Raw genomic sequence first — 13,126 nt, 5'->3', positions numbered from 1 at the left:
TGTGGAGAGAGAAACAGAGTTAACGTTTCAGGTCGAAGAACTTCATCGGCATGAAACGTTAACGGTTTCTCTCTCCATAGATGCTGCCTGACCTGCTGAGTATTTTCAGCATTTTCTCTTTATTTCAGCTTTTCAGCATTGGCAGTACTTTGCTTTACAAATACAATGGTGCTTTCAAAACAAATTACTTATTTGCTTTTCCATAATGTGGTTTTAATTTTCAATATTCCCTCATCAGACGCTAAGTAACTCTTCAAAATAACCACAGGGGATAAGGGGTTATGGGGAGCGGGCAGGGAAATGGACCCGAGTCCATGATCGGATCAGCCATGATCGTATTAAATGGCGGAGCAGGCTCGAGGGGTCGTATGGCCTACTCCTGCTCCTATTTCTTATGTTATGTTCTTATTAAGGAAAATAAATGTAAGAGGGGGAGTTTAATATTATGCATATTATGCAAATTAATATCCGAATCTTTAAGATGCAAATTAAAGTGCACAATCGAAAATGCGCAGTTGCAAAAGACCTCATTAGGAAAGATAGATGTTCTCACCTGCTACTTGCGTTCCAGGACTTGAGTCTATTCCATCATGCGTAGGAGCGGATTGTACAGTGCTAAGGTTATATACAACTCCAAGAATGTGCAGCTCTCCTGTCTGATGAGGGAGCAGTTTTAATCTAGCCTAAAGAGATAAAGGCACAAGTTACTTTCGAAAATGTTCTTTTCTTAGGAACATAAGAAATAGGAGCAGGAGTAGACCATACGGCCCCTCGAGTCTGCTCCGCCATTTAATATGATCATGGCTGATCCGATCATGGACTCAGCTCCACTTCCCTGCCCTCGCCATATCGTTTAAGAAACTGTCTATTTCTGTCTTAAATTTATTCAATGACCCAGCTTCCACAGCTCTCTGAGGCAACGAATTCCACAGATCCACAACCCTCAGAAGAAATTTCTCCTCATCTCTGTTTTAAATGGATAGCCCCTTATTCTAAGATTGTGCCCTCTAGTTCTAGTCTCACCCATCAGTGGAAATATCCTCTCTGCATCCACCTTGTTAAGCCCCCTCATAATCTTATACGTTTCGATAAGATCACCTCTCATTCTTCTGAATTCCAATGAGTAGAGGCCCAACCTACTCAACCGTTCCTCATAAGTCAACCCCCTGATCTCTGGAATCAACCTAGTGAACCTTCTCTGAACTGCCTCTAAAGCAAATATATCCTTTTGTAAATATGGAATCCAGGTGTGGCCTCATCAATAACCTGTACAACTGTAGCAAGAATGCCCTGCTTTTATACTCCATCCCCTTTGTAATAAAGGCCAAGATTCCATTGGCCTTCCTGATCACTTGCTGTACCTGCATACTATCCTTTTGTGTTTAATGCACAAGTACCCCCAGGTCCCGCTGTACTGCAGCATTTTGCAACCTTTCTCCATTTAAATAATAACTTGCTCTTTGATTTTTCCTGCCAAAGTGCATGACCTCTCACTTTCCAACATTATACTCCATCTGCCAAATTTTTGCCGACTCACTTAGCCTGTCTATGTCCTTTTGCAGATTTTTTGTGTTCTCCTCACACATTGCTTTTCCTCCCATCTTTGTATCGTCGGCAAACTTGGCTACGTTACACTCGGTCCCTTCTTCCAAGTCGTTAATATAGATTGTAAATAGTTGGGGTCCCGGCACTGATTTCTGTGGCACTGGTTACTGATTGCCAACCTGAGAATGAACCATTTATCCCTACTCTTGGAATTCTGTTCGTTAGCCAATCCTCGATCCATGCTAATATATTACCCCCAACCCAGTGAACTTTTATCTTGTGCAGTAACCTTTTATGTGGCACCTTGTCAAATGCCTTCTGGAAGTCCAAATACACCACACCCACTGGTTCCCCTTTATCCACCCTGTCTGTTGCATCCTCAAAGAATTCCAGCAAATTTGTCAAACATAACTTCCATGCTGACTCTGCCTGACCAAATTTTGCTTTTCCAAATGTCCTGCTACTGCTTCTTTAATAATCTTCAATTGGAGTTCAGGACTGGAACATTGGGTCCGACATTGAAACATCTGTGAACTCTTGTGGAATCAAGTAATTCTTGCTCGAGGGACTGCCTATGATTGCTGATACTGTAATGTTGCACAATTGAACAATCTGAGCCAGTAGCAATGGTGACATTCTGACCCCAAGTCAGAAGGTTGTGGGTTCAAGCCTTGAGCCGAGGGAGGAGCCGCATTGCGAGGTACCAGCTTTCGAATAAGACATTAAACCAAGGCCAAATCTGGCTGTTCAGCTGGATGTAAACGGTCTTATGGCACTTTCTCTCCCCCTCCCACCCATACAAAACAAGTGACGATACTACAAAAAAAAAGTAATTAGTTCTCAAGTACAACAGACACTTTGACCTTAAGGGAGTGCCAGTAAGAGTAGACAGCACTCCCAAATCTAAAGGAGGCAACTTCTGAAAATCAACACCATTGGAATCCCCACATTTTCACCACTCGCCCAGAACAGTTCAGTGAAGAAAAGAGCCATCAGATTAATACTGTACACCTGCTTTTATATGATAGCACACTGTACAAGGCACTTTTTCCTGATTGGAAGCGGAGGACATGTTGATTATGCAGTAACCAGTTGGCGTTTAAATCTACGTTCTTGCTCACAACTGCTGCCCAACCAATCATTGGTGGAGGTGCTAATGTGGACACCACAAGGGCAGGATAGACCTCGATTGTGTTGCTCTAGTGGTGGAACCTTCAGTACACAAACGAGGAATAATAGGCACTTGGGCAGGATGTCGGAAGGCAATAGGAACCCATGCAGCTGTTCACCAGGGATTCAATGCCTTCTGAGCAGGAGCAGGGGAGAACACGAGGAGAGAATCATACTTTGCAAAATAAGATGAATGTCAGGTTACAAAAGCAAAACACCGCAGAGGCTGGAAATGGGAAAGAAAAGCAGAAAATGCAGGAAAACACTCATCAGCTCAGGCAGCATATGTGGCAAGAGGAACAGAGTTAATGGTTCAGGTCGACGACCTTTCGTCAGGCTAGAGATGCAACAGATTTTAAGCAAGTATCAATGTTGGGAGGAGGTGGGGAAGGGGAGGAAAGAAACATAGAAACATAGAAAATAGGTGCAGGAGTAGGCCATTCGGCCCTTCGAACCGGCACCAACATTCAATATGATCACAGCTGATTATGCAACTTCAGTACCCCATTCCTGCTTTCTCTCCATACCCCCTGATCCCTTTAGCCATAAGGGCCATAACAGAACCAAAGGGAAGGTCTGTGATTGGGTGAAAGGCAGGAGAGAATAGATGACAAAGGGACAATGGTGCAAGGCGATAGGAGATGGGACAAGTAAAGAACCAAAAAAGATGGGTCTGGAGGAATAAATATTATACTCACCACTTTAGTCTCTTCACCGTTTACTTGAAATTCACTTATTACCTCTGTGGCAATACCGAGATATGTCTGTAATCATAAAAACCACAGGTGATTTATTTTAAGCAAAATGTATGTATGCCATGACAGGTATCTTTTATCCTCTAAAATTAAATGGTACCAATGGAAAATTTGCTATTGTTCATTACGGAAGCTGAAAACAAGTATGTCTTAACTGTTCCAACCCAAAAATTAGCTAGAAATGTGCGCAAGTCGCATAAAAGTCACGCCCAGCCAATAAAAACAGCAACATATAAAGAGCTGAGCAAACAATAAATATGTGGCAAATATTATTGGGTAAGCATCATTTAAATACAGGAATAAGCAGGAAGGTCAGACAAGACCATTCCACCAAAAAACATCAATCGAGTTGTAGAATAATTTATTAAGAAAGGCTACTCCAGATAGTAAACATAGAAACATAGAAAATAGGTGCAGGAGTAGGCCATTCGGCCCTTCTAACCTGCACCGCCATTCAATGAGTTCATGGCTGAACATGCAACTTCAGTACCCCCTTCCTGCTTTCTCGCCATACCCCTTGATCCCCCTAGTAGTAAGGACTTCATCTAACTCCCTTTTGAATATATTTAGTGAATTGGCCTCAACAACTTTCTGTGGTAGAGAATTCCACAGATTCACCACTCTCTGGGTGAAGAAGTTTCTCCTCATCTCGGTCCTAAATGGCTTACCCCTTATCCTTAGACTGTGACCCCTGGTTCTGGACTTCCCCAAGAATAGTACAAATAGACTCAAGACAATTAGGGCCAGTTTTGCAAGGATAGTTAGGGGAAAACAGAGTTTGAATATATAAGAGATACAGGTAGGCAAGATTGCTCTATGAAAAAAAAATGGATTGTTTTGGCCGAAAAGGACTACAGGACAAGCACATCAATACCCTCCAAGTCAAAGAAAGAGGAAAAACCCACTCCCTCAAACATTGGCACAACTAAAGTTCAAAAGAAAACCAGTATGTTAAATAACTTGAGTACATGTGTAAAAATGCCAAATGAAACATTAAGCAATGTGTCGATACAACAACAGCAAACATTTCATTGTTCGATGGCACTTTACGCCAGACAAGATAAGGAATGGGTATGCTGTTTCAATCTGCATACTATACAATCGTGGTCACGAAAAGGCTGCATTAGAGGGCCTCAACTCTCGAGTTTAGATGAATGAGAGGTGATCTCATTGAAACATAAGATACTGAGGGGGATTGACAGGGTAGATGCTGAGATGTTGTTTCCCCCAGGCTGGAGCATCTAGAACTAGGCGGGGGCGGTCTCAGGATAAGGGGTCAGCCATTTAGGACTGAGATGAGGAGGAATTTCTTCACTCAGAGGGTTGTGAATATTTGGCATTCTCTACCCCAGAGGGCTGTGGATGCCGAGTTGTTGAGTGTATTCAAGGCTGGCTTGTTGGCTAGCGCAGATATGATGCTATGTACTGCAGGGAATCAAATACGGCCAGGGAGATGATCTGGACTAGTTTCGATCGCTTGGATGGGTCGGAGAGGAATTTTCCCAGATTTTCTTCCCCAATTGGCCTGGGTTTTTAATCTGGTTTTTGCCTCTCCCAGGAGATCACATGGCTCCGGTTGGGATGGAGTGTAGAATGTTTCAGTGTAACGGGTGTCGCAGTTGTGGGGCGGACTGGTTGGGCTGGGAGCTCTTTACCTTTCCGCCATTGTTCATAGGTTTCTATGTAACCTTCAGGGCTGCTGACCGAGGGCCGTGCGGCTCTTTGTCGGCCGGCACGGACACGATGGGCCGAAATGGCCTCCTTCTGCGCTGTAAATTTCTATGTTTCTGTAAGAATTTTATACTCTAAGGGAATCAAGGAATATGGGGATCGGGCTGGAAAATGGAGTTTGGGTCGAAGATCAGCCATGATCTTGTTGAATGGCTCCTAATTCTTGTGTTCTAATGGAATACCAAGCAGACAGCGCTTGAGGCCCGGTTCATCTTTGATACGGGTGATGTTTTTGAGCTCCTTTGGGCTCAGAGATAAACAATGTATTAAACGAAGAGAAAAGGCAGATCGGTAACAGCATGTCGCTATTGAGGGAGTGCAGCGAAGGTTCACCATACTGATTCCTGGGACAGACATATGAGGAGACTGGGCCTGTTTTCACTGGAGTTTAGAAGAATGAGGGGGGATCTCATAGAAACATATAAAATTCTGACGGGACTGGACAGGTTAGATGCAGGAACATACATAAGAACATAAGAAGAACATAAGAATTAGGAACAGGAGTAGGCCATCTAGCCCCTCAAGCCTGCTCCGCCATTCAACAAGATCATGGCTGATCTGGCCGTGGACTCAGCTCCACTTACCCGCCCGCTCCCCATAACCCTTAATTTCCTTATTGGTTAAAAATCTATATCTGTGATTTGAATACATTCAATGAGCTAGCCTCAACTGCTTCCCTGAGCAGAGAATTCCACAGATTGACAACCCTCGGAGAAGAAATTCCTTCTCAACTCTGTTTTAAATTGGCTCCCCCGTATTTTGAGGCTGTGCCCACTAGTTCTAGTCTCCCCGACCAGTGGAAACAACCTCTCTGCCTCTATCTTGTCTATCCCTTTCATTATTTTAAATGTTTCTAAGATCACCCCTCATCCTTCTGAACTCCAACGAGTAAAGACCCAGTCTACTCAATCTATCATCGTAAGGTAACCCCCTCATCTCCGGAATCAGCCTAGCGAATCGTCTCTGTACCCCCTTCCAAGGCTAGTATATCCTTCCTTAAGCAAGGTGACCAAAACTGCACGCAGTACTCCAGGTGCGGCCTCACCAATACCCTGTACAGTTGCAGCAGGACCTCCCTGCTTTTGTACTCCATCCCTTTCGCAATGAAGGCCAACATTCCATTCGCCTTCCTGATTACCTGATTAACTAACTTTTTGGGATTTATGCACAAGGACCCCCAGGTCCCTCTGCACCGCAGCATGTTGTAATTTCTCCCCATTCAAATAATATTCCCTTTTACTGTTTTTTTTTTACCCAAGGTGGATGACCTCACATTTTCCGACATTGTATTCTTTCTGCCAAACCTTAGCCCATTCGCTTAACCTATCGAAATCTCTTTGCAGCCTCTGTGTCCTCCACACAACCCACTTTCCCACGAATCTTTATGTCATCTGCAAATTTTGTTACACTACACTCTGTCCCCTCTTCCAGGTCATCTATGTATAGTGTAAACAGTTGTGGTCCCAGCACCGATCCCTGGGGCACACCACTAACCACCGATTTCCAACCCGAAAAGGACCCATTTATCCCAACTCTCTGCTTTATGTTAGCCAGCCAATTCTCGATTCATGCTAATACATTTCCTCTGACTCCGCGTATCTTTATCTTCTGCAGTAACCTTTTGTGTGGCACCTTATCGAATGCCTTTTGGAAATCTAAATACACCACATCCATCGGTACATCTCTATCCACCATGCTCGTTATATCCTCAAAGAATTCCAGTAAATTAGTTAAACATGATTTCCCCTTCATGAATCCATGTTGCGTTTGCCTGATTGTACTATTCCTATCTAGATGTCCCGCTATTTCTTCCTTAATGATAGCTTCAAGCATTTTCCCCACTACAGATGTTAAACTAACCAGCCTATAGTTACCTGCCTTTTGCCTGCCCCCTTTTTTAAACAGAGGCGTTACAGTAGCTGCTTTCCAATCCGATGGCACCTCCCCAGAGTCCAGAGAGTTTTAGTAGATTATAACGAATATAACTTCCGCCATATCTTTTAATACCCCGATGTTGGAGAAGTCCAGAACCAGGGGGTCACAGTCTAAGGATAAGGGGTAAGCCATTTAGGACCGAGATGAGGAGAAACTTCTTCACTCAGAGTTGTTAACCTCTGGACTTCTCTAACGCAGAGAGTTGTTGATGGCAGTTCGTTAGATATATTCAAGGATGGAGTTAGATACGGCCCTGATGGCTAAAGGGATCAAGGGGTAAGGAGAGAAAGCAGGAAAAGGGTACTGAGGTGAATGATCAGCCATGATCTTTATTGAATGGTGGTGTAGGCTCGAAGGGCCGAATGGCCTACTCCTGCATCTATTTTCTTTGTTTCTGTCAAAATAAACCATGACAGCAGGAGCAGTGGATGCAGATCTAAATAGCGAATGGCAAATTTAAGGATGGAGGTCAGTAAGTTCTTCACAGAGCGGAGTACCTATGGAAAGGACTTGCAGGTAGGGTAGAGGACCCTCGTTGGTTTGAGCTGCAGCCAAGCCAGACAGTGAGACATAGAAACATAGAAAATAGGTGCAGGGGTAGGCCATTCGACCCTTCACCACCATTCAATAAGATCATGGCTGATCATTCCCTTAGTACCCCTTTCCTGCTTTCTCGCCATACCCCTTGATCCCCTTAGCCGTATGGGCCATATCTAACTCCCTCTTGAATATATCCAATGAATTGGCATCAACAACACTCTGTGGCAGGGAATTCCACAGGTTAACAACTCTGAGTGAAGAAGTTCCTCCTCATCTCAGTCCTAAATGGCCTAAACCTTATCCTAAGACTACGTCCCTTGGTTCTGGACTTCCCCAATATCGGGAACATTCTTCCCGCATCTAACCTGTCCAGTCCCGTCAGAATTTTATGCTTCTATGGCATCCCCTCATATCCTTCTAAACTCCAGTGAAAAAAGGCCCAGTTGATCCAGTCTCTCCTCATATGACAGTCCAGCCATCCCTGGAATCAGTCTGGTGAACCTTCGCTGCACCCCCTCAATTGCAAGAACGTCCTTCTTCAGATTAGGAGACCAAAACTGAACACAATATTCCAGGTGAGGCCTCACTAAGGCCCTGTACAAATGCAGTAAGACCTCCCTGCTCCTATACTCAAATCCCCTAGCTCTGAAGGCCAACATACCATTTGCCTTCTTCACCACCTACTGTACCTGCATGCCAACTTTCAATGACTGATGAACCATGACACCCAGGTCACGTTGCACCTCCCCTTTTCATAATCTGCCACCATTCAGATAATATTCTGCCTTCGTGTTTTTGCCCCCAAAATGGATAACCTCACATTTATCCACATTATACTGCATCTGCCATGCATTTGCCCATTCACCTAACCTGTCCAAGTCACCCTGCAGCCTCTTAGCGTCCTCCTCACAGCTCACACCGCCACCCAGTTTAGTGTCATCTGCAAACTTGGAGATATTACACTCAATTCCTTCATCTAAATCGTTAATGTATATTGTAAAGAGCTGGGATCCCAGCACTGAGCCCTGCGGCACTCCACTAGTCACTGCCTGCCATTCTGAAAAGGACCCGTTTATCCCAACTCTCTGCCAACCAGTTCTCTATCCACATCAGTACATTACCCCCAATACCACACGCTTTAATTTTGCACACCAATCTCGTGTGTGGGACCTTGTCAAAAGCTTTTTGAAAGTCCAAATACACCACATCCACTGGTTCTCCCTTGTCCACTCCGCTAGTTACATCCTCAAAAAATTCCAGAAGATTCGTCAAGCATGAAGTGTCCCGGGTGTGAAAGGAATGTGCTGCAACACACACCACCAGTCACTTCAATATGTAAATGATGTAAAGTATATAAGCGGATTTAAAAACCCAAGAGAAATAGCCGGTGAGAACTAGCAGACGAGGAAAGGAGAAAATTTGCTAAGCTAACCCAAGAGTTACAGAACCTCTTGTGCATATCAGTACTGAGCATAAAGCTGGAATTATTGCAGAAATGCTTCGTTACCTTTGGATGAGTATCTTTCTCATTGCTGATCGACTCTCTTGCATCTCCCTCTGAACCTTTATTGAAGTCTCTAAAATTGAACTTCCACAACAACGATAGATCGTTCAAGAGTAGAGGGACCTTCAAAGGATTTTTGAACACGACTTCGACCGTGACTGGTTCTGCACACCGCCAAAGCAAACACACAGTAAGAATGACAAGGTACAACATGACTGACAGCATTACCAAATGAAACCACTTGTGTAAGGTTGTAGAAAGACAGTGTCTCATATCCTACAGAAATCAATAAATCCTGTTAAGCGTAAAAAGAATGTAGAGACAAAGAAAAAAAATTCATCTATTACTGAAATTTTGGAACCAATAGAAAGAAAATTACTAAGCGATCAGTACCGAGCGAAGTGGGAGGCTTGAAAAGAAAAAGACTTGCATTTATATAACGCCTTTCACACCCTCAGGATGTCCCAAAGTATTTTTGAAGTTCAGTCACTGTTGTAATGTGGGAAACGCGGCACCCAATTTGCACACAGCAAGCTCCCACAAACAGCAATATGATAATGACCAGATAATCTGTTTTGGTAATGTTGGTTGAGGGATAAATGTTGGTCAGGACGCCGGGGATAGCTCCCCTGCTCTTCTTCCAAAAAGTGCCATGGGATCATTTACATCCACTTGAGAGAGCAGATGGGGCCTCGGTTTAAAGTCTCTCCTGAAAGACGGCACCTGCGACAGTGCAGCACTCCCTCAGCACTGCACTGGGAGCGTCAGCCTAGATTTGTGCACAAGTCCCTGGAGTGGGACTTGAACCCACAACCTTCTAACTCAGAGGCGAGAGTGCTGCCCACTGAGCCACGGCTGACACCTTAGACACCCGTCAGTGCAAAGAACTGGGTATGCCCCCTTTTCACAAGTTGTACTAAACACTGCTGCATTTCCAGACAGACCCAATCCTGCTCCTTCAAGACACAATTTTGTCTGTTTTCCATTTGTCACAGGCCAATTTAAATGCAAATCTTTTGAAAGGGGAAAAAATACTGGCAGCAAAGAGAAACAGCAATATGACTAAACTACTGGTGAAAGCCTGTTCAAAACATCTGGTCATTTTTTGGGAAGGGAAGTGTGTGGTCACACTTAAAAATAAGACACATCGTGGGTTTAGAATAGCCTTTGAGCAAGTCGCTGCTTTGAATCATAGCCCTTGGCCAGAAGTGTACTTTTAAAATTCTCATCCTCGTTTTCAAATCCTGCAGGGCCTCGACCCTCCCCATCTCTAATCTCCTCCAGCCCTACAACCCTCCGAGACCTTTGTACTCCTCCAACTCTGGCCTATAGCTCATCCCCGATTTTAATCGTTCTGCCATTGGCAGCCATGCCTCAAGCTTCAAGCTCTGGAATTCCCTCCCTAAACCTAGAGCATCAACTGTGGTTCAGTGGGTCACACTCTCGCCTCCGAGTCAGAAGGTTGCGGGTTTAAGTCCCACTGCAGGTTGACACTTCAGTGAAGTGCTGAGGGAGAGCTGCACTGTCTGAGATGCCGTCTTTGGATGAGACGTTAAACCGGGGCCCTGTCTGCTCTCTCAGGTAGATGCAAAAGACCCGTGGCACTATTCATTGGAATTCAGAAGAATGAGAGGTGGTCTTATCAAAACGTATAAGATTATGAGGGGGTTTGACAAGGTGGATGCAGAGAGGATGTTTCCACTGATGGGAGAGACTAGAACTAGAGGTCATAATCTTAGAATAAGGGGCCACCCATTTAAAACATAGATGAGCAGAAATTTCTTGAGGGTTGTAAATCTGTGGAATTCACTGCCTCAGAGCTGGGTCATTGAATAAATTTAAGACAGAAATAGACAGTTTATTAAATGATAAGGGTATAAGAGGTTATGGGGAACGGGTGGGGAGGTGGAGCTGAGTCCATGATCAGATCAGCCATGATCTTATTGAATGGTGGAGCAGTATCGAGGGGCCAAATGGCCCACTCCTGCTCCTATTTCTTATGTTCTTATGTACTATTGCTAAGAGCAGGAGAGTTATCCTTGGTGTCGTGGCCAATATTTATTCCCCAATCAACATCACAAAGAAAACAGATTATCTGGTCATTATCACATTGCTGTCTGTGGGAGTTTCCTGTGTGCAAACTAGCTGCCGCGTTTCCCAAATTTCAAATGACTTCATTCCAAATATACTTCAATGGCTGTAAAGCTGAAGCGTGCTATATAAATGCAAGTCTTTCTTTTTCGCCTTTTAAGACACTCCTTAAAGCCTACCTCATCTGCCCATCTATCTCATGTGGCTTAGTGTCAAATTTTGTTTGATAATCACTCATGTGAAGCGCCTTGAGACTTTTTTACTATATTGGGGTAACTATTGGCCCTGAGACAGCGGGGATAACTCCCCCGCTCTTCGAATAGCGACCGTGGGATATTTCACATCCACCTGAGGAGCTTTGTTCTGCGTGGCTGCTTTTTTTTTTTAAATGCCCGGCCCCTTTAAATGTCTGTGCATGCGTAGTATTTACAGCGTGAAAGCTGGTGAGCGGCCTGCACAGGATGTGTGTCCCTTACTGCGCAGCTCAGAGGCAACATTGCCGAGGGGGCAGGCTTTGGCTCTGGTCGATAGGGAAAGTGCGGGGGTGGGGGGGAAAGAGACACAATTTTGTACAATAGGTTTCAATAAGAGATTCACCAGCTGTCAAAAACTGAATTGGTCAAGAATTTACCTTCTACCACAGCCACAGGAAATCGCAAGTTGTCAGTGTGGCTGTTTAGACAGTATTGCGTAGGTTGAAAATTCAGTGGTACTGTTCCTCGATTCACCAGAGCCGCTACCTGTTCCTCGAGCTCTTTCCATTGCTGTGAAGCTTCACGCTCATATTCCTGGTCTAAACTGACATGGGTGGCCGCTTGCTTCTCTCCTTACAAGGGGGAGGAAAAAAAAAGCATTAATATATAACTAACAGGGCTCTTTCATAGTGTGGTCCCTTACATCACCATTGGGTTAGAAAAGCAAATGAGTTGGGCCAAATGGTCTGTTTCTGTGCCGTAGACGCGATGTAATTTTATGTACATTAAAAAGGGTAAAATCCCCCTGAAAAACACCGACTTATTGGTCAACAGGTTTGTTCTGTTTGAAGTCTGAAAATAGGTGGCATCACACTACAATTTTTCTAGCACAGCAGTTACGAGCCAAATTACAATGGAAGAGTTTTTAAACTGGCCCGAAAATAAAAGTTTTTCCCATTCATCAAAACCCTTCCGAATTTTTTGGGTGTCTCCTCGATAAAAATGGCCTGTGGGTTTACAGCAGTAACAAGATGGCTGATGGGCTTAGCCATCAAGCCTTGTCCTATCTCGATTGAGTCGGCATATGCAGTCTAGCTGTGGCCGGGACTTCAGGGAGAACTCCCTTGCTTTTTGAAATAGTGCCATGGGATCTTTTATGTCCACCCCAGAGAGCAGATGGGTCCACGGTTTAATCCGGAAAACGGCACCTCTGACAGCACAGCACTCCCGCAGTACTGCGCTGGGAGCATCAGCCTGTATTGCCACGCTCAAGTCTTGTGGAATAGAGATTTGAACCCACAACCTTCTGATTCAGAGGCAGGGGTGCCACCCACTGAGCCCTGGCTGACAAACGAAGTTACATTAAATGATATTATGAACCAAACAAGCTTACGTAAGTGTATTTGGATCACTGCATGTGCTGAACTCGATTTGCAAGGACGCGCTTCACACGAGACTAGTTTACATTTTTTTTTGATGCATATTACTTAGATATGGATTTCGAGACAAGGCAATATGCGTTACAGATCTTTCTCCAAAAACAGATAGGCTAAAAGCTATCCCAAAGAACTGCACCTAGACAGTCCACTACAGGTGCAGTGAAATTATCGAGCGCACCCAACTGGCCAAAGGAAGTAGATAATATTTCAACACCACCCGCT

The 13,126-nt window shown here is 44.4% G+C and overlaps 1 protein-coding gene across 4 annotated transcripts in view; it reads right to left on the bottom strand.

Annotated features, from left to right (window-relative positions):
• trappc8 (trafficking protein particle complex subunit 8) overlaps positions 1 to 13,126 on the bottom strand; it is a 205,208-nt gene that overhangs the window by 56,050 nt on the left and 136,032 nt on the right. For all 4 annotated transcript variants that reach the window (XM_070896697.1, XM_070896703.1, XM_070896710.1 and 1 more), the window contains 4 exons: positions 11,903 to 12,097; positions 9,184 to 9,344; positions 3,414 to 3,479; positions 554 to 683 (listed from right to left, as the gene is read on the bottom strand). In XM_070896697.1, the coding sequence (XP_070752798.1) occupies positions 554 to 683; positions 3,414 to 3,479; positions 9,184 to 9,344; positions 11,903 to 12,097 (552 nt within the window). The remainder of the gene's footprint in view (positions 1 to 553; positions 684 to 3,413; positions 3,480 to 9,183; positions 9,345 to 11,902; positions 12,098 to 13,126) is intronic.

The sequence above is a fragment of the Pristiophorus japonicus genome, chromosome 1, assembly GCF_044704955.1.
Source record: "Pristiophorus japonicus isolate sPriJap1 chromosome 1, sPriJap1.hap1, whole genome shotgun sequence".
Taxonomy (NCBI): domain Eukaryota; kingdom Metazoa; phylum Chordata; class Chondrichthyes; family Pristiophoridae; genus Pristiophorus; species Pristiophorus japonicus.
Note: the sequence above shows the minus strand (reverse complement) of the source record. Positions and strands in the feature narration are given on the sequence as shown.